Genomic DNA, 22,386 nt, shown 5'->3' on the forward strand with positions numbered 1-22,386 from the left:
TTTAATGTGCCTTTCTGGACTATTAGATTTGAAAACAGAAACACAAATTATCTGTCTCAATGGATTGATTTTTAATACACTAATTTCTGACTGGGTCAAACTTTTTTTGTTATCATAAAGACATGCTCCGGATGAGGCTAAAATGTATTTCAATTTAATTTAATTCTAAATTTGAATTGTTAAATTATCAACTGCTGGTGTGTGTTCACGGTGTGTGTGTGTTACTCACTGCTGTGTGTGTGCACTTGGAAGGTGTTATGAGATTAGTGGAAGTTAGGGAAAGTACATATTGATATTGGAGCTGTAAGAGAGCTGCTGACTGGTAGGTGTGGCCAAATATGAATGAATGAGTCACAGGTGAAATACCAGCGGAGCGAGCAAAGAAGGAGACGGCAGTTCAATGGCGGAAGGCAGTCTGGCATACTGCGTGGCCTGAGACTGTCGAGTCTACGGCTGTTGGATGTTCAAACCTATTGACGTCCTTTGGACTTACTTTCCCTAGTGATGAGAGTTTATTTTGTTTGTTTGTTTTGTTATGTTTTGGTTTACAATTGGACTTTATTGCGCAAAGGATCGTTGCAGCGGGGTTTGACCTCGAGCGTGACCTACGCTTATCAGAAGCTGGTCTTCTAACTGTTCCTTTAAACCATTTAAGATAGATAGGCGATAGGGCTTTTTCTTCAATAGCTTTTTTAGGGTAGCTTTTAATTCAACATTTGTACTATTTTTTATATTGTTTTATTTGTTGTGTTTTGATTGTTTTTGTGTGTGGTTTTATTTATTGTCGTAAAGTGCTTTGAGATCTTCATTTAAAGGTGCTATAGAAAATAAAGTTATTATTATTATTATCTTCTAAATCGCACGTGGATTCGTGAGAAACACGCGAGGGCTAGTTGCTCCGAGGCAGCAAGGCTTGGGCTCGCCCAGAAGGCTGAGAAAGATCCCCGCCACCAGGTAAGCGAGCTTCTCTGGTTGGTCTCCCTTAGCATCCATACATTATTACACACCTCACTGATATAGTAACGCTTTCAAGTTCGAACACATACCGCAGGGAAAGTTGCACGCAGGGAATATCTTGTTAGGTTGTAAACTGTGACCCCTGGACTATGTATTTTTGCGTATTGACGGTTTAGCCTAGCATTTCCGGTAACATATGTGGAGGTTAGGACTGATGGTATTGCATTTCACCGATGCTGAAGCAGGGTAGGTTCTCTGGCGTGTAACAGATGGGTTAAATGCAGAGCACAAATTCCGAGAATGGAACACCATACTTGGCCTCACTTCACATCACTTTCAAATCATTTAATTTCTGAGAGAGATAGGTTAGAGACAAACTCACCCTATACTCCAAGCTCCTTTCCAGTCAGTTGTGCCCCATGGGTTTCTCATCCGCACCATAAATAAATGGGGTGTACCACACATAACTTGTTGATTCTCTGACATGCGGAGTTTCCTGACTGCAGTCACACCATATGCATGGCCCTTTATCAGTCCACAATCCAGAACTGATTCTACTTGCTCGCCTTCTGCTGGCTGCAGACCAAAAAAAAGAGAACTTTTGCAATATGGAGCATTAAATTCAATATGATCTCTATAAAGTAACTTAAGCTAAATTAGTATATACAGTAATAACAATCTTTATTAGATAATGTCAAGACAGATCAAGCATCAAAGAATATTAAAAAGATTTGCAGACACCCTCTAATTATACAAATCCATGTATTCTTCTTTTTGTAATCTCCTTTAAACCACAACAGTGACACAAAACAGGCTGTTGGTGATCCCCTAGCAATCTGATGTCACATTGTTTATGCCTGACTATGACCTCCCAGACTCCGCCTTATGAGCGTGTAGTGTCACCTTCTGCCAGAGACATGCTGTCAGCCATTTTCAGGCAAGAGCAGATGTTGCCACTGGTCAGCTACAAAAATGTCTAAGAAACAACAAATGGGTGCTGTTGTTCGAAGTAAAATGTTTTACAAAAGGAGGCCGGGAGGAGACCTTTCTGACGACCCTGGGTTCATCCCGCAGCGATCTCGGGGGCCGGAGTTATTAACAATGTACAGTCCCGGGCGTTCGGATCGACAAACCAACATTCAACATTCCGCATCTCCGGTCCGAAAGACTTAGATAAATGAGCCAGGACTTGTTGGAAAGGTCTCAGTTGGGGCATTCAAATGACGCTGACCACAAGCTGATGGACCCCTTGGTCGGGAGCTAGAGCTCCCAGTAGATGGAAAAGTTTAAAAATCTAAGCTCCGGTGGCCTGTCAGTATAGCATGGGCTTCGCCAGTTTCGGCTGTTGGTTGCATAAACCTGAGACATGGTCCAAAGACAAATGTTATGTCGTAACGTAAGTGGTAAAACGTCACTGTCACTGACATAATTTCTGTAAAGCTTATTCATTACAACGAAAGAAAGTTATAGCAGTGTCTTTGTCTGTGAGTTCAGTGTTTTTTTCAGTGTTTACAATACTTTTCATACCTGTCTGTCTTATACAAGTACTCTGAATGCATGTTTATGGCTATATCAGTGTTTATGTCTGTTAGTAATATGCATGCACATGATTAATCATCAATGGCCAACATTTCAAACAGCAAATGGTCAGCACATGTTGTTCTATCTATGTTTTTGTCTTTTCCATTTAATTCCTATTTATGAACAAGGCATTACGGTGATTTTTGTTGCAATTAGTGTATGGTTTTGGTTGGACAATTATTTACAGATGTAATTGCGCTTTCCACCATATTGCTTGTCTTGGTGTCATCCAAAGCACATGTGTAAGCGGCGCTCTACCACATATTTTGCATACGGGGAGGGGAGCAGAAGCTCATTTGCATTTAAAGAGACACACAAAAACTGTGCGTTTCCATTGCAGCCACAAATGGCCATGTTCAACATATTGTAATGAAAGATATGTGGTGTATTTTGAGCTGAAACTTTACAGAGACATTCTGGAGATACCACTGACTATTTTTACATTGCAGAAAACATCTAGATTAGTGGCCCTTTAAAAAGAAATTCTGTGTAACCAGCATCTATACTTGAGGGCTCTTGCCTTTGCTAGCCATCAGGTATTATATTTTGACATGTGTATTTAGTTTGTGTATTTAAAGAGTGTTTAGACTATAGCATTAATTTCTTCTATGGCTTCTGACCCGAATGGAACAGGTAATAAGTGCTTTATGGTTGTGGGCATAGGCTAGTGTTTGGAACAGCATCCTCCTCTGGCAAGCATGCTGCATCAGTTTCTCTTGGTCCAGACAGAGTGGTTCAGAAACACCACCCGTAAAATCAACCAGAGCTTCAGCAGTATTTCCTCCCTCTAGAGCTTCATAGCATCCATTCAGTCTGATACATCCAGGGAGAGAGAGAGAGAGAGAGAGAGATTTTATTTATTTATTATTATTATTTTTAAAAGAAATCTATCATTGAAAAAATCCAAGAGTAATAAAGTGTGCGTGCGCGTGTGTTTGGATTCTGTCCGTGTGTGACAGGTGTCTCACTTTGCATAGGCTTTCTCCAGCAAAGCACTCCAAAATTCCCATGGGGTTGCAGAACGACAGAAAAGCAGTGTTGCATCCTCACTGACAGGTAAACGATCATCCACTACAACATCTGTCCAATTTCCCAGCCGCCAGAAACAAAAGTGAAAAATTCCAGCGTACATGTGGGGGCGTTTTGGGTTCCACTCCTGTTCGGCATGGTCAGGAATTACCTGAAAGCAATACAATTGGGAATGTGAAGAGTGTTAACTAATGTGAAGTCCTGATAATTTGGCAAAACTATTTTTTGTGGTGTTATTTGTAAGTTAAAAAAGCATATAGAAGTATAAAAGCATCTCATAAATGCTATTGTATGTATTACTTTCAGATCTGGATAGTTTTATTCTTTTGAACCAACGATTCTGACCTTCTTCCAGAGTGATGGTTCTGATGCCAGACAGGATGTGGCAGCTACCATCCAGCAGTTACCCAGGCTGCCCTGATGCAGATCTCTTGTGCTGATTCCATCAACAAATAGTCTTGGGTCCTTACATAATTCCTAGGTGCATCATCATCATTTTGTTATTGTTAAATTTAAAGAAAATTTTATTTCAATTTGATGATAGAAGTGGGTATATTGAACCAATTTGTGCCTGTGTGCATTAGCTTTGTCAGGAGCAATGGACAGAACCTGTAATTACAATGACACGATCGGGAAGCACAGAGGAATGTAACATGTGAAATTAACCAACAAGGATTGGGGAAAGAACAGGCATATAAAGGGAATAACTGATGAGGGATAATAATACAGGGACGTTGAAGGACAGGTGACAAGACTTAACGTCAAGGGAGATGGGAAGAAGAATGGACAGGCGAGGGAATTGAAAGATGAAACACTAATGGGACGCTAACGGAGAAACAAGGGGGGGGAGCTAAACGAAAGACAAGAGGAGATGCGCCGAAATTTCTAAACAAACCAAAACTATTCACGTGTCTCCACACAAGACAAAATATACACACGAGACACGGTATTGTCACAGCCCTGTCCACAAAGCACGAAAACTCAAGACAGGAAGGACAGGACCCTGACAAGCTTTTAATATATAGAAGCAATCCTTGCTGACTTGTAAAATTTCAAATTTAGCATCATCAGTATCAGATTACTTATAAACAGAAGAGGCATAAACATACATAGGTTTGAACGGACATATTTTTACTGACAAGAGAAATATAAAGAAAAAATCCTTGCAGGCCGACCTGGTGCTAGTAACATCATCTCAGTTTGTACCTGATGAATTATTCACATCCTTTACTCCTCCCATTAAAATGTATAAATTATATTTTCCCATATAGTCCCTCTATATTTTATTGCTTCTGTTTTTTACTCATTACATCACATGTAAAGATAGCATTATGTCAGTAATCCCCTTTATTCAACACCATACACACGACACACACTCTCTAATGGGTCAGGTTACTTCAGGCTGACGTATTGCAGCTGGCAAAACCCCTTTAATTTAACATATCTCTAATACTGCTGACCTTGTATCCGCATTTAGAATCACAAGAGTCATCAATCATAGAGGGTCAGATACTGCTTGACTTGTTGTCAAACCATATGCAGTAACTTGTATTAATCTTAGAGTTTCCCAAGCAGTTATCTATTTTTTAATAGGTTTTGTTTGGAAATAATTTGCAGTGTAGAAAAGAGTAAAGAGTATTCATGATTGTGGAATAGCTGAAAGTTTTAACATACATGTTTTTTGAGGCCTTGTGTAGTGATATTGATCGGATGTCTGCTGCACGTCTCAGCTTTTTCTATAGATGAGTGGAAATTATTTTATACGTGAACAATCCACACTGGCCTAGTAATAATTAAATGTGGATGATAGATTGATTTCAAACTACTGCTGCATTTACTGTTCTTTACATTTTGTATACAATTCTGTTTGTCTTGTTTACTGTGCTTACATATAGTCTTGTCAGAGAATGTGTTTGACATTGTGTTCAATGTGTTGTATAGAGCTTTAACATGTTCTTTACATGAAATACATGGGTGTTATGTAACATCAGCATTTATTTAATTCTAGTTGTATTGTATCTAACTTGTTGACATTCACATTGGTAATACATTAATGAACAAAAGGCAAAAAGCAAACAGTAATTGCTGTTTGCACTGGTGTGGTACTTTTATCACCAAAATGCTCTTAAAAACCCCATGAAATCGTATTTGCAGTTTTTAGTTGGAGTCTTGTGGGCTGTGAGGTGCTAATCTCCTCAAATATTCTTTGCTATTCACTATAAAGGCATGTGTCCTTTGATATGTTTACCCCAACTTCCAGTATATAAAGAAACTACTTATCGCATCCAGAATATACATTTGTGTTTACATAATATATGTACCATGCATATTCATTTTGTATTAATAAATACATACACATACATTAATATATATTTAGGAAATATTTAGATGTATTTTTGAAAGGGATAATCCATGGCTAACTGTGGATTAGAGGATTTTAATGCACGATGTGGAGGCGAAGCAACACCCAACGCGAAGCGGATGATTATCTTGCTTATACCATGGTGTCACGCCCTGATGCTACTCTGTGTACTGCCTGTGTTTTTGTAAGAACTCCAGTTCCCAAATATTTTACTGGATCCTTTCCTTGTTTTCCTTGCTGAACTGACAGAACAATTCACCAAAGCATCGATTCAGCAGTATGTCTTGTCAGCAACCAAGGTAATCGTACCCTTGAGGACCACATTACTGTTTTTTTAGAGATTGACAATTTTACAGATTTATCAGATTTTGCATTTATAGATTTTTTTTGGCCATGGATTGTATCAAACACTTCATGATCACCTCAATCACAATGGTCCTCGAGGGTCGCTAACCGAATTTGTGGATTATGCTCTGCTGCTGTCTGGTTCCACATTTACAGTAGCTGAGGTGAGGGAAGTGGTCGGACCTAAATATTTTTTGGGAAGGGGCAGAGGGCCATGAGTCCACAGAGTCCGCCAGTCCAGAGCCCGCTGGCAAGATGGTCACCAGTCCAGAGCCCACTCGCAAGATGGTGGCCAGCCCAGAACATCCAGCCATCACGCTCGCTTCGCTAGTGGTTCAAGGTGATTCCGGAGGCAGCTGTTCCTGAGGTCCTGTCAAAGGAGTGGGCTCTATTGGTTGTGGCTGCAGCTCTGTGCGTTGCACTTCCGTTCCAGAGGCCGCGGGCAGGAAAGCTGCCACATCCAGGTTTCCAGCACTGCCTGCACTTCCATGTCGTCCAGGTCTGATGGTGCCTCCTGACCCTGCGCCTCCCTGGCCTCCAGACGGCCACCATGGCCCAGGTCCGCCTCTGCACCACGTAGTCTTGTTTCCCTACACGGGCCTGGCCCTCCGTCCCTCCCCCTGTTCTGCCTTTTTTATAAAAATAGTTTACTGCCCGTGGATCCTCTCCTTGTTTTCCTTGAACCGTGACACATTTGCCAAGTTAAAGCTTTTATTGATGTTTACAGTGTCATTTTAGTAAATAAATGTAATCAAACTGACTGGAGCTACCTTTGCGTTAAAGGGTTTAATGCACACCTTCCAGCCAATCATAAACCAGTATTCAAACAGACCATGGTATAATATTTATTTACCAATAATTGAAATTATATATAAACGTTTTTAATTTTAATATTTCTTTAATATATGCATGTATGTGTTAAAAAACTAATTATTTTGCACAGTAAACAGATCTATATTATGTAAACTCAAACTTTTATTCTGATGTGACTAATCATTTGACTGCCCTAAAGGAAACACATCAAAACAGGGATGTCTGTATTTATCAAGATTTTTTTTTTTCTTATACTTTTTAACTTTCCATGTATTTTCTTCAATATGGCACACATTCTTGTACACTATATAGGCATTTATGTGAAATGGTATCTTTCTCTTACCTTTGGTCTTTTCCATGTCACTCCTGGAGGGGGCGCTCTTTTGTAGAACAATGACTCAGCTGAGGGAGGAAAGTATGGATCTTGGAACAGAGCACCTCTCTTCAAACATGCCTTCTTCAGTTTATGATAACACTGACCCTGAAACTTGCGCACTTTCTCTGGCATACTAAGAGAGGAGGAAGTTGGAAGAAGAAGAGTGGAAATTGAATTCAATACAATTTCCCCAGATGAGAACCTACAGAAAATACTATACAGCTGTTCCTTTGTAAGTAATAACATACAGGAAAAATGGTTAAGAGAAAAGAACCCTGTTGATGTATGATTTGAATACATTTGGTTAATGGTCAAAAGTGATCCAGTTGTGAAATATTGCATTAATGCACAGCCCCAAATAAAGTGAGTGCGGGTGGGTGTGTGTGAGTGTAATTGTGTGGGTAAGGTTTCAATGTATCGACAAAGATTAAAAATCCCTGAAATCAACTATCCCCACAAGGAAAATATCATCAACACGATATATAATGTATAATTAAGCTTTTGAAATTCAGAATGTTTAGGTCAAAGGATCGGTCTGCGGAAGGGGTAATAAGGATAGAAATAAAGCTCAGAATAAAAAACACAAGTCGTGTAGTTCTGTGCAAACATACCAGATCACACACATAAATAGAACTGTTAATGTTCTCTTAATGTCTAAATCACATTTGAAACATACACCCAAGAAACAGTATTTTGAAGTTTTATCATAATTTTTCCCTTGAAAATTATATTCTAAACTTTTGTATGTAATACATAATATTAATGTCAAAAGTGCCCTTTACAACAATTACATTTATGCATTTGGCTGACGCTTTTATCCAAAGCGACTTACATTGCATTGTTCTATACATTTTGTTTCTTATTATGTGCAATCCCCTGGGTTCAAACCCATGACATTGGTGTTGCTAGTACCTTGCTCTAACCACTGAGCACAGGGAAAAAAAACATATACAGAAATAAAATAATTCTTCTCATTTTTACTGCTAAATATTTATATTTATTTAAATATACTTTTATATTTTTAGAAGTAATTTAACTTCCTAGGAATGTATGAAACGTCTAAATAAGTTATTTGCATACTGTTAGATTCTGGCCCATTTGTTCATGCAGATCTGCTTCACATAGATCTCCTTAGTCAGACAGTACTATTGCACTGCAATTTTCAAAATGTGTCACAGATCATCAATTGGATTGAGATCAGGCTTTTGAGTGGCCCAGAACATTAACCTTTTTTGTTTTGGGGCCATTGCTATGTAAATTTGTGTCTGTTTGGGATCATTCTCTTAGTAAATCTACCGGATTTAAAACAGGAAATAAGCCCCACAGCATGTTGGGGTCTTCTAGTTATCTTCACTGTATGTGGTTTTCTGAGAAGTGGAACTGTTTGATTAGGATTACACATATCAAATTTTTGTGGCTCTTGGCCACATAATCTTTTCTCCCTATGCATCCCACTTTCACCTTAGATTCACAACAAGAATAATTATCCCTTGACACTAGGGTATTTTTCTGCAGGAAATGTGGTAGTTATTTTAATGATTCACACATGGAGGCAGATTGCAAGGCAATTGTGTCCTTGTTAGGGTAGTTGTTTTTGATCTGTGTAAGCCTTGCAATTCTACAAAAGGACTGAATCTCATCTTATTTCACCATATAGCAGTACAATAATTCATTTTTAATTGTAACAGGTTAAACATATTAGAAAACTGGTAAACATTCTGAATACTTTTAAAATTGCAGTGTATATAATCATGAAAATTACATGGTGCCTACAACATGTAAACTTTCGCATCAAATTGTGTTAGAATGTAACATGGGTTTTGTTTTATGCAATGCCAAAATGACTATGACTTGGGAGACTTCTTGTGTGTTTGATGCAGCTATTAATTTCACCAACATAAAATCATGTTATCCACAAGCACTGTTAATACACTGTACAATTTGACACTATAACGCACAGAGAATAGTACAACATTATGGAAGTATTTTAATACCTAATAATTTTTTTTTTATGAATAAGAATGTGTTCACTGTGGATCCTGGTATATAAATGAGACAAATTAACCATTAATGTTTCCAATGGTGTGACAGCAAACCTTTAGGAAGAAAACCTAACAATGAAGATGACTCACTCTTATGCTATCAAATAATATATTATTTACAGTTTGTTTTCTACATTTTTACTATGTCACACCATAGTACACATGTAAGGTATATTTTTCAACTACCCAAATACCACTGCATGAATAATAAAAGATGCAATACAAACCCAGAGCCAAATAGACAGAGCACTTACCTTAACCTCTAATGCTTTTGTGTCTTCTCTGTGTGATTTTATTCCTGTAGATATATCCAATAAATGTAGTGTCACAAGTTGTTAGCAGAGTATTTGTTTAGGACGACAGGTATAAGACTTTGGCCTTGAGTAATTTTACCATAATACTGTCCATGTGGCTGATATGTCAGGATCCTTGCGACAGGTGTTTCCTTTCTGCTTAACTCGTCTGCTTGCCGTCGCTGTGACAACCGAGTCTTGTCTGTAAGCCATGTGTGGGTATTCTTGAGTTTGCTATGTGTTTAAAATAATATTTAATTAAGCTTGGTAATATGTAATCTTGCATATGGTAGTATTTTATATCCATGCTTGTCTACCTGACCACAGATAGTTGTTTGTTAGTGGATGTAACATCATCCTTCCAGCCGGTCTAGCTCAAAACACAGTGACATTAAAAACAATTAGTGATACTGTGAGGGGTATGTACACACACATGCACACTCACACAGAGAGAGAGAGAGACTATCAGTTTCCTTATAATGAAACAAAAGCCAAGAAGAGTGACTAGGCTTCATCTGAGCCTAAACAATTGCTAGCAATTGTGATAAAATATAAAAAAATATATGGCCCAGAGCAAGCTTTAGAATTCTAAAATGTATTTACAGTACATGCAAATGCACCAATCCACTAACTGCCTGTTTGCAATATAATTACATGTGAATTATTATAGTTAAAATGAGTTTTTCTATTAGGCACAGCCAGAGAGCGTCATCAATTGCAATGAAATCATTGGCCACAAAATAAAACAACAAAGGTGCATTACCATACATTCAAGCACACATAGCCAGCAAGTCAGACATGCTTGAACTTATTAATAAAATATATAGCAAAGATTTTTAAAAGTACAATATAGTACATGCATGCAACCATACGTTTTGCTGTTGTTTGGCTGTCTGCTTTTAAAATATTTTTTCTGTGATAACAATTTCTCTCCCTAGCTTTCACTCTTACTTTTGAAGTATATTTGGTGCTGCCCTCCTTGTGACCTTAAACATCTGAACACAACTCCTATTTCTCCCAACTCTCTCTTTAACTTCTTAGGAGTTCTCAGAGTTGATACCCCCTCTCACACACACACCGCTCCTGTTTCTCTCACTCTTCTAATAACACACAGGCCATCCAAATCCAGCTCACTTCATGTACCTTTCCCATGCAAATAGCCTCCAACTCAGAATAATTTAGCCTTCCTGTTTACAGGTATGAAGTACTTATCTCAGACCTCTGTCTGGATTTCTCCTCACAAACCCCCACCCCCCACCAAACTTCCAGTAGGTTCAACATGCCTATCTGTCAAGAGGCGTAAGGCACTGACACCTAAATCCACAAGAGGGCCATGGGTCGGGTAATGCACCCTGACACCCCACAGACTCATAAAATTTAATTCTATACCAACATCTAATTCAATCCTCATACCTGAGACAAGATCGCTCGTGCTTTTGATGATAGGCTATGTTAAACTTTTACAGATTTGCAAAAATATGAGCATAATGTGCCAGGGTTACAGTAATGCAAATATAAAGCTGTTACTGTAAACTTTCTCATTCTTCTGATAAACTTTACCATCGACATAGTATAGAGCTAATATAGTCTGTTGTGGTTGATTCTTCATTAAATCGTTGGTGGGTGTTTATCTTAGAGTTAGATCCTAATAAAGCATGCTTTTTAGTACCTATTAGTGTTAATTAATATAAAAATAAGCTGTTGTGTCCCATTTCAGACTTGACCAGCTAAAGCTTTTTACTATTTTCTACATATTGAGTACTGTGTTCTATTCAAATCAACCTAAATACATAATGTGAAAACATATAACCATATCTTTAATATTAAATCTGATTTAAACTAATGCTTGAAATTATACTATGATGCTCTTTATCTTATAATTCGATCAAAGATCAGAAAATGGCGCATTTTGTGATGTGTTTTGATGTGCTTGCGAACTGAATATTCAATGCGTTTTTCTTTCTATTAACCACGCCTAGATCGATTGCTCTATTTCGTATTTTCCCTTTTGTCCACGTAGTGCGCATGCTCCGTTGTGCTAGCATGAAGCTCTCAAACATCCTCAGAAATGTTGATGTGGCTCTTGTGAACTGTCTGAAAAGTCTGTAAAAAGATTTCATTATGAAACCCTTTGCTCCTATTTTTTTTTGGATGTTTAGCCTCGTCTTGGCAAACCAAGAAGAGCGGTTGCCGAATAAATGCGAAGGTAATCATAAAGTGCTTAACGTTAACTTTTTTAGTAAACAATTAATATCATGTGCATTACTCACCATAAGTACGTTACAATTACGAAATTATACTGGACATGTTACGTAGATTTAGATGTATTTCCTCAACAGTGCCCCGAACATTAAATTAACTATTAGAAACTTAACATGTGCATTATAGCACAATTTTGCAAATTATGCCTTTTTGTTTATCTGCTTGTAGGCTAAGCGAAACCTCTTCCAACTGTTTAACTTTACACTGTATCGTATATTCATTTTCTTTTGATAGTTTGCAAGTTACTGACTGTGGAGCTGCAGGACGCCTTAGAGAAAACTGGCCGCTCGAAAGAGGTTTTAGAGATCGGAGAAGTTTTGGATAGTGGCAAGAGAAGACGCAAAATAAAATACAACACTTCGTATGTGATGATAACGTAAATTCTGACAGTTCTATCCCCGTGAGTCGTAAGAATCATTAATTCTGAATACACTTTGTGTTGCTAGAGAGACTCGACTCACTGAGGCAATGGACAACATCTGTGAAAGAATTCTGCAGTATAAAGTACACGCTGAGAGACCAGGGAGCCTTCGCTATGCTAAGGTTTTAAACTCACTATACCTCGTTTCTTCCTTTTTTAATATAATGTAAGCATATGGGTCACCCAGTGATGAAGTCTACGGTTTTTTTAGTGAGTATACTCGGGACTTCCCTCCCAGCCTACTCACCCGTCCCAGGTCGACAACCCATTTATAAGTACCACCACACTCACGAATGATGTATGTAATTCATATAGCATTCTGAAAGATTTATTGCAAGTTATATTTCAATAGCCAATGACAGCTGGGGTGACTTGCTGGTCTTGTTAATCACTGTCTCTCAGTTTATCAGGCCGCGATTATCAATGCACATTTTGTGATCCAGGTGAAAAGCCAGCTATAAAGTCATTTATTTGTGATATTCTATTTCTACATGAACCCACCCTGATAAAAAATACTATTACATAAATTATATTGATTCACTATTGCTATTATAAACGATATGTTTTTATTTCACAATTTTTTATGAATGTCTTGGGCATTTATGGGTGTTTTATTGATCCTCATCTGCATCTCTTTTGTTTTGGGCAGGGTTCTATTATTTTTTCAGCAAGGCAACCAACATAATGTAAAAAATATTGTGTGAAAGTATAATCTTTACATTTTGGTATGGTTTTGACTGACTAAAGCCATCTCAAAGACTTACAGTAAATCATATTGAAATATCTTGGCCCCCTTTTTTAAGTGGGTATATGGAAATTCTTGATCTTTTCTAGTGGGTACATGGCGTATGCCTGCATATTACGTAGACTACAGCACTGGGATCACCTCTTTTATTGTTTGTTAGGGCACCAGTCAGACAATGAGCACACTGAAGAACCTGGTGAATAAGGGAGTGAAGGTTGAACTTGGGGTTCCTTATGAACTGTGGGATGAGCCTTCAGTGGAGGTAGCGGACATGAAGAGGCAGGTAATACTCGCACATGCACACAACATGCGAATGTAAACCAACTGTATACAGACCTTATAAGCGTGTTATTTCAAATTCAAAGGCATGTTAATGACATCATCTCCCACTCATTTTCATTTTGAAATATTTCTTTAAGCAGACCATTTACGTTAACACGTGTTGTGGAAGCCTTGCTGTGAGACAATGTAGATATAGTGGTCTGTTAAAAATATGCAAATACCAGTTTTATAAGGAAACTGTTTTGTGTTACAGTGCGAAACAATGTTAGAAGAACATGAAGAAGTTGTAGAGAACTGGTACTTCCATCATCAAGATGAGAAACTTGACAAATTCTTCTGTGAGGCCCATGTTCTGAGAAACTCAGACCAAGGTAGGAAATGCAATTATTTTTCTCTTTGTCCTTTTGTGTGTGTGTTTGTTTGTTTGTGTGTGTGTGTGTGTGTGTGTTTGTTTGTTTGTGTGTTTGTTTGTGTGTGCGTGTGTGTGTTATACACTCACATATCAAACCACTAACTTACATATTATTTTTCCCAATTTCACTCAGAGTGCCTGAAGGAGGCATGGAAAGGTGACATGAGAATAAAGGAATCTAAGGAGAAAAGTGAGAAAGAGGGAAAAAGACAGAACCATGACTCAGCAGAACTCTGAATGAAGAGATGCAATGATTGATGAATGGACACGAATGACAGGAGATTTGAGGTTACTTGTGGAAGAACAGGATTGTCAACATAGTTGATAAAATGGAATGCAGTGCAATGCTCTTGGCTTCAACCAAGCGAGAAAATCAAGCAGCTGTCATAACTTTCCATATTTGTTTTCCTTGCCAGATGGGATTTGGACAGTGCTTGCTGTTTTACCTCTCTGTCCAGCTGTTTTACCAATTTGTCCATATTTTGAATGTCTTTTTTACACAGCGTTACCAAGAATTAAGACTGTAAATGTATCTTTATTTTTTAGTGTCTCAGAGTAGGTATAGGCAGTAACATAAAAAATAGACTTAATTTTGTACATGTATTTTTTTATTGAATGGTGCAGTCGTTTGACATCATGTTACTATTTCCCACAAGTTAATCGTGTTGGCTGTTTTATGAAGGGGACAGTTTTGTGTATTTTCGGGAACTGTAGAATGCTTGTGTATTCGTTATAGTTTTCCCTATGCAATAAGAAGTTTTTTAAACACTTTTTTTTAAATGTTACATTGTTGTAACAGTAATACGGTTAACGTATTGTTGCAATAAAATTACTCCGTGCCTTCATTATTTGGTTTTATAAACAAAGGAAACAAGACAATTTTACCTTGAGATGAACACTATTAACACATCTATTTTATATGAAGCAAAGCATATTTCTAAGTACCCGTTTAGTTTAAAGGAATGTAATGTTAGGGGTTCTTTGATTTTTGATTGTTTTATAAAGCTTATATAGCAGTACCAAGGCTTCTCGGGTTCTATGTGCATCTTTAAGACGCTCTCGTAATTCTCAGAAAGCGAAATCTATAGAGTTTATGTAGGCCCAAAACTCACGCACATGGAATCCGCACAAACACGCGCGATGCAAACGCACTTAATGACAGCCACGCGCAGGAAGCTGCCCCGCGATTGCGCATTTATACTCCGCGAGAGAGCAGAACAGTATCAGCAAGCGGAAAAGAATCCTCGCGCGGGAGTATTTCTGTTCCGCGAGAAAAAACTCAGTCCGCGAGCAGAGCCTTTGACGAGCGCGTGCGCGATTCTCTATGCTCTCGCAACTGCTCAACACTTGCTCTCTCGTTGAGTTGACTTCTGAGGCTTTGGAGGCGGGACTATGGCAGATGTCTCCGCTCATTTGATTGGTAACTTTTAACATGCACATATTTGTTAATGTGCATCACTTCTCTCTGAGGGAATGAAGCAAGGCAGCACTCTCCTTGTATTGTTATGTGATTATATTAGTAGGCTTAAGAACCACAGGTCGAGATTTGTTTAAATTATGCAAAATTAAAGCTTGTCTTATTTATAAGCTTTTTTATTAAATAAATGTTTTAAGAAATTTTGTCTCTGTGTTACTGCCTGGAAGATCAAGTTTTGCAGAATATCATGAAAAACTGTTCTTAAAGGAATTCTCCATGCACAAGTATACTTATTTAGCAATAACTGAATAATTTAGTAAGTACACATTTTTGGGGAAAATAAACTAATGAACATGCCAAGTGCTTACTATTAGAGGCCACACGGGGGCAGTAAAGCCCATGCCCTAATACACCAACTAAAATATGTATCCATAATAAACTGGTCGGTCCATGTGAAGAATGCCAGTAATTTAAGTTTATGTTCCTTTACGTTTAATAGTCTACTCATCTTTGCCTTTAAATTAGTTGCTTATATGTTAATACCAAGGAATGCTAAGGTTGAGTCCAACCTTGTGGATTCAGTGTTAAATCGCTGTGCATTGTGTTGTTGTGTATAAATAATACATGTTGTGTGTGAGTAATTGTCATGTTTTCTTTTTGGGCCAGTGCATCAAATAGCAAGTGTTTTTAGAGTCCATCAAGGTGATCCTCATTGCTATCTGAAAACATAAATTTGGTAGATTACATTAGTTTATGCTAGCATTTATAATTTTTTTGAGAGATATTAAAAACCTTTGTTTGGTCAGTTGCATATGAACGTTTTTTAGAATTAGCCCAAAAAACACACATTTTAAACATTACAAGTTCATGAATGACCATTTTCTTTGTTTCTTATCTTGGCTTTATGGCCCAGTCCGGTCATGCCTTTGCCTTGATCAGTATTCCTGCACATAAGCCTATCTGTTGTGCCCTTTTTTGTTATAATAAATAGCCGCCGTTTAGCTCTTTGCCTTTAAAAAGATAGGGTACTCAATAAACCTATAAGAGACCTACAGACAGGAAATGTAAGAAATATAGGCTACTGTACATGTGACCAAACACAAAAAAATTAAGCTTTTGTGTAATGTGATTTGTTTGTGATTCTCTTTTAATACGTATGATCTACTAACCTTGATGTGCTGGTGAGATGAATTTCCACCTTGGTGGACAATAAAGATATACAATACAATGCAATACAATAAAAATGAAAATTCACCAGTGATGAACATGCCCACACTTTTTATCAGGAAAATCAAATGTAATTAATAATGACATGATTTATGTTTCATTTGAAATCAAAACAGAAATAGAGATTTCCATAGAAACAAAACAAGGTTCCCACCATGCAAGAGCTGTTTTGAAATCAAATCCATCATGCACTTTAAACTTAATTAAGGATGGAATTAATAGAGTTCAAACAGGAGAAGCAAAACATTTCAGGGTTAAATTACTAAAGCTACTTTTATTTGTTAAGAGGTTTACAGAAACTTTAATTGCAGTCACACAGTAATATTAATTTATATTAAACAATAAATTCACTTATGACATCCATTGATAAATTAAGTGTCATACATAGGATAACTTTCTGAACACTTCGAGATGCACTTGTCTTTTTGCAGTCTGACTACAGTAGCTCTTGTGTTCATTTGGTGTGATTCTTCCTTCGTTCCAGCACCCTCTTTGTCAGCCTCGATGTCTGGACTTTCTCCAGCTTGCTTTCAATATCACACAGTGTAATAGATCTACCAGACACTATTGTGTAGTCATACAGCATTGATCTCAGTTCTGTCACAGAACTGGGTGGTGAAAGAAAAAAAATTATATGCATCATTGTACTTGTTCATCCCTCAATTATGTTTGTTGTACTTGACTCCCATCCAAAAACATCAAATGTTCAACTGCATGCACTGAAGCATGGGTACGCATAGGCACACACCTGGGACACAGTCCTCCAGGGAAGTCATCAATCAGTTTAATGGGACTTCACTGGGGAATTTTCTTTTGTTTCCCTTCAATTCACTTGTTCTGTTTTACTCTCACTCACTATTTCCATATGTGTCAGCTTTAGATCATCTCTAGAGAAGGAGCCCCTTGGTCTGGGTTATTCAAGTGGGGTTTCAATTGCGCATTGAAATTTAAATTGACTTTCGTAAGGGTACAAGTTCAAAATCCTTATGTCTGCAGAAAACTGCTTGCTTCCCATTCAAATAGTTTGAAGAAGAAACACGACAGTTTAGTTATTTGTACATACATTGTCGTTATTAACGTAGGGCCTATAAAAAGGCACGGTCTAACTGAGTTGAGTTTTTTGAGTGTATGTGTGCCCAGTGTTAGAGAAGGAGTTGACGTCAGGTCGATACGTAACTCTGCCGCGGCGCTGTGAATGAAGCACAAGTTGTTAATGCGCGCTGCTCTCCCTCAGAGTATATGTCTGCTATACTTGCCGTGCACTTATTGATCAACTAGGACGCGGCTACGTTGGCAAACCCCCGTTGGCACCCACATGGTAGGTAACAATATTGCTGTTTTCACTCATGTCTCCGTCGCTGCGTTTACCCCGATTTGCTCAGAGCTTCTGGCAGATCATTTAAATTTAGAACGACACATTGAACTGTTCATTAGTTATAACCAGTGAAGGTGATAAATAGACTATACCTACATTAAAAGGGAAATCATAACATAGGCTATTCAGATCGAAGAAAATCATATAAAAAAGATATTTTTTTAGTTTTACATCACAGGATCAACTAGTCATTTTTTATTTTACAGCATTCAATTATTTGACATTATCATTTTTTGATATAACGTAAAACGGAAGTGATTTAGAAATGATCAGCCGACTGCTCAGTGTTGTTTAAACGATATAATTCACATCTGGAAAAAGGTGTAAATCCTGCTTAATTTATCTAATTAACAATTAGAAACAACGTTCACTAACGCTGATAATTACTAATAGTAACATATTAATTATAGTTGTTATTATAATGATTTCCGAGATAATTTGATGTGAAAAACAAATAATCTTGTTGTTTGGACTTGTTGCCTATTGTTGTTTGTATTATCGTAATAAATTCGAAACATTTTTAAAGATAAAATAAAAATTATATAAATAAAAATTGGCTTTTTAAAGATTGCTTAAAATAAGTTGTTGTTAAGTTATGTTTCAGACAAAGGGCAGTGGCTGATGGCCGGATGGTCTGTTAATTGTAGCTACAATAAAGATGCTATGTGAATTGTGCCGGAGGGCTGAGCGTAATTTAACTATAAAAGATTTTATGCATTATTGTACGGCACACCGTGCAAAACAGGCTTGAACTGTTATCTAATTATCAACCAATTTATTTGTCTGAGTTCGCTTAATGTACGTAGTACTCAAGTATTGAGAAAAATATTGGGGTTTTATTTATGTATTATTTTTAAAAAACAAACATGTTTTAAAAGATGATGTTGGGCAGTTTCCAGAATCTCATGCAGAGGTGACTTTGTAACAAAACGTTGTAATTTTTTCCAGTGAATACAGTGAACCTCAACTTATCTGCATGTTGACTAATTGCCTTTTATTGCTATTTGCCTTACCAATGCGCCTAATTATCAAACTTGTTACAGCCCATTTAGATTACATCGCGTTCCCAAATAACAATTAGGCTATAACTTTAATTTTTTTAAGGGCATCATTGGTCTTGCAGAGCAAAGAAAAACCAAAGCCCAAAAACAACAGCTTAAGGCCATGTAGGTGGCCAGCTGCAAAACCGTTATTTTAGTACAAAAATGCAATTTCCGTTCTCCTTAAGCGGCCGCACTTTGTGTTTCATTATACTGTGACACATGTCGGGTCAACTGATAAACACGAATGGTTGTAATTACAGCTCCATAAAACGGACTTTTCATTAAATGATCATTATAGGGTTTGCCTTAGTTCACATCCCATATGATTTATGTCTTATTGCACAATACAAACTCATATTGCAGTGGGAATAAGGAGTAAAAAAAATCTCAATAGGCCGACATTGATCTGTTATTAGCTATTGCAAAGCTGCCAACGTACTGTACAAGATGATAAATTCTGTGTTTCTTGACGTGGTGAACTTTCATTTAAAGTTTTAATTAAAACTAAATGGGATGAAACCCCCTTTGCTAATTGTTCCGCCCTAGGTACATCGTGGAATGTTATGCTTGGCATAAGTGAAGCATGGAATCACGGAAGGCGATTTCATGTGCATCTGTTTTTCAACATTGAAGTGAAACCTGCAGGGACATTTCATGATTTCACTTGCAGCGTGGGAGAGAGAGAGAGAGAGAGAGAGAGAGAAAGAGAGCGTTTCCCTTTTTCCTGCCCTTCTGTAGCTCCATGTGTTTTCCCATTTAATCTGTCCATGCTTGAACCTAGAAAACTTTACGCACTGTGGATATTATCATTGAAGGAATTTATAAGCACACAAGGTTACATCTGGCTTAGTTGCTTAAATAAAATTTCATAAAGCACAGGCCATGCCTCACAGTCGGAATGACTAAAAACAACACTTGTGTTCAATCTGATAAACCTTGCTCTATAAAACAAATGAATGTATTAGAATTGATATTGTTGAGTGCTAATGGACTGCATTAAGCTATTGCAGTGTATTCATAACTTTACCATAATTAATTAAATACACGTAACACACTGCAGTGATCTTAAGAACTCCTGTAATAATAATTGAGCATATGTTTTATGCTTTGGATCCCGGCTTTATTTTTTGAAGATAATTCGAAATTACTGCCAGCCGCGAAATTGCTAAACAGGTGTGTGCGTGGAAAGAGAGAGACAAGAAAACAGTTTGGTTGAATTGTCTCTACTAATTTCTCAAGCGGACAGAGATGGATTATTTAATAATAAATTAAATTAAAGGGCCTTTGACCTAATAGCTATAAATCATACATTTAGATAATTTTATTACGCGCATAGGCCTACGTATACGTGTCTTGAAAACAACTTGTACAACCATCAACAGTAAGCTTATTGTCATCCACGACAAAGAATATCTACATTTGATAGGCAAACCAATTCTCATCTGTCCTACACATAAGCACATTTTTCTTTCTATTTTATGTTGATATAGTCTATTGCAAAAACAACGTTTATATCACAAAGTGATTTTTTTAAACTCTTTTTGGTTTGATATAAACCAAAGTGCAGTTGTTCTTTCGAACTTTAAATAGGCGTACTTGAAAGGGATGTCATAGCTTCAACAGACCTAGTTCGTTTCGTCATAATGTTTAAGGATTTAGACGGAAGACCCGCTAACAAGAAGGAACTCTCAGTGTCATGATCAAGGTTGTCATCGGGTATTCTTTCGGCACATACGTGGCTATAAAAAGTCTACTAAAATTAGAGTCGGGCCTGCTGACTTCTCTCCCAAATATTTTCGTGCGTCTTAACACATTTTATGTAAGACACTTTGTTGACGGAATTGTCTGTTAAAGTCAGGGCCGGGTGTATTGCCCATTTCCCCCAGGTTTTTCTTGGGAACCTTCATATCCAGCTGACAATTAAAAGAATACAAAATGAATACTTATTTTTTATTATCTATTAAATAATGATATGTCAATTTAATAAACATGTAAAAAATTATGCATGTAAAGAACTATGATTAAATATCTGCCCAACCAGAACATATGATTGTTCCTCCAGTCGAGAAGGCCTACCGAGTCTGGATATTAAACATATTTTGGCCCCTTCTGATATTTGATTCTAATTAAATTAAGACGTCGTATACTATTTCTCGTTGGCTCGACAACAATGTGTTTTACGCACAACAAGCTGTTCAGCTCATTCTCATTTGACTTTGGGATAACATGAAGATGGACCCATATCATTTTCAAAGCTAGCTCTGATGAACAGGAAAGCACACTTAGCAGCTATCCCACAACCCCGGGTGTTAATTTATGGAAAGAGCAGGGCAAATTGTGGAAACTGTATCCATGGTTCTTTACGCACTACAGTAGACAGAACCACCAAATAAATCTGATTTTGCAAGGACGACGTTGAGAGCGTCGAATCTACAATAGGTACGTCAACCATGTACATTAAATTGTTTAATTCGATTTAAGATAATTAAAGCAATAATGACGATTACAAATTATCCGAGGAGTTTATCAAACCCTCCCCTCTCGAAACTCGCGCCTCTCTTGGCTTATCAACAACCGCTAATATCTGCCCAACCCGGTTTCATTAATTGCCCAATTTACAGACTTGCGCATCGTTCTCAGATATATTGCCGTCTGTCTGAAACATGAGATTCAATTAATCAAACGATCAATTAATAAGGATGGGTTTTTCGCAGTGTTCTCAGTTTCCCCCGGGGCACGTTGCAACATGTGTGGAATGATCGCGAGCCGAACACTGGATCCTGGGAATGCGCCGCAGAGGTCAAGAAGGTTGGACAGTACTACGTTGGCAGTTCATCATCACCTCGCGTTGAAGCAGACACCTGACGACGTTTTAAGAAAATGCTTCACATTTATCAATATGTTTAATATATATCAACACAAAGGAACCTGAAATAAATACGGAAAGTGAACTGCATCATAAACAGAACAAGGTAGAGATTTTACTTCTCACCCTCAGTAATCATTTGACCTTCATTTCCGTCGGGGGTCGTCATATTTCAGCCAATGGCTCGTGGATCTCTCCGTGCTCCTATCTCCTCTCTCCTAGCGGGCCGTTTATGCATCCCTGCTGACTTCGCTGTCAATGTCAAACGCTTGTTAGAAGATCATCAATCATCGGCATTTAGGAATAATCTCAAAAGTTTAAGGGCAGGAGATACACTGACAGAAAAACAGAAAGCATATGTTTAGCAGACACAGTGCTCATCTGTTATTTTAGGGTGCGCTTCCAACAGTTCAACAACAGAGATCCAATAACTTTAAGAACTGACTGAACACAAAAAAAGAGTTAGAATGCAACTAATTTTACTCCTTAAACATCATTTTGCCAGGCCTTTAGAACAGTTCATGCATTGTTTCTTACA

The 22,386-nt window shown here is 37.6% G+C and overlaps 2 protein-coding genes across 2 annotated transcripts in view; one reads left to right on the forward strand and one right to left on the reverse strand.

Moving 5' to 3' along the window:
• Window positions 1-9,935, reverse strand: part of LOC130410840 (calpain-5-like) — a 40,051-nt gene extending 30,116 nt beyond the window's left edge. The window contains exons 1-6 of the mRNA XM_056735797.1: window positions 9,760-9,935; window positions 7,431-7,596; window positions 3,913-4,044; window positions 3,507-3,718; window positions 3,159-3,351; window positions 1,340-1,533 (exon numbers count right to left, since the gene is read on the reverse strand). Coding sequence (XP_056591775.1) covers window positions 1,340-1,533; window positions 3,159-3,351; window positions 3,507-3,718; window positions 3,913-4,044; window positions 7,431-7,595 — 896 coding nt within the window. The 5' untranslated portion in view covers window position 7,596; window positions 9,760-9,935. The remainder of the gene's footprint in view (window positions 1-1,339; window positions 1,534-3,158; window positions 3,352-3,506; window positions 3,719-3,912; window positions 4,045-7,430; window positions 7,597-9,759) is intronic.
• A 1,897-nt stretch (window positions 9,936-11,832) lies between these two features.
• cnpy4 (canopy FGF signaling regulator 4) lies at window positions 11,833-15,537 on the forward strand. Its single transcript, XM_056749468.1, has 6 exons — window positions 11,833-12,004; window positions 12,295-12,421; window positions 12,507-12,603; window positions 13,387-13,509; window positions 13,762-13,879; window positions 14,054-15,537. The coding sequence occupies exons 1-6, from the start codon at window positions 11,920-11,922 to the stop codon at window positions 14,155-14,157; spliced, it is 654 nt and encodes a 217-aa protein (XP_056605446.1). The 5' UTR covers window positions 11,833-11,919; the 3' UTR covers window positions 14,158-15,537.
• The last annotated feature ends 6,849 nt before the right edge of the window (window positions 15,538-22,386 follow it).

Source organism: Triplophysa dalaica, chromosome 1 (genome assembly GCF_015846415.1).
Source record: "Triplophysa dalaica isolate WHDGS20190420 chromosome 1, ASM1584641v1, whole genome shotgun sequence".
NCBI classification, from domain to species: domain Eukaryota; kingdom Metazoa; phylum Chordata; class Actinopteri; order Cypriniformes; family Nemacheilidae; genus Triplophysa; species Triplophysa dalaica.

Coding starts and splice junctions, on each gene's coding strand:
- cnpy4 (XM_056749468.1), top strand. CDS start 11,920: ATGAAACCCTTTGCTCCTATTTTTTTTTGGATGTTTAGCCTCGTCTTG. Junction 12,422..12,506: donor AAAATAAAATACAACACTTC/GTATGTGATGAT, acceptor TTGTGTTGCTAG/AGAGACTCGACTCACTGAGG. Junction 13,880..14,053: donor TCTGAGAAACTCAGACCAAG/GTAGGAAATGCA, acceptor AATTTCACTCAG/AGTGCCTGAAGGAGGCATGG.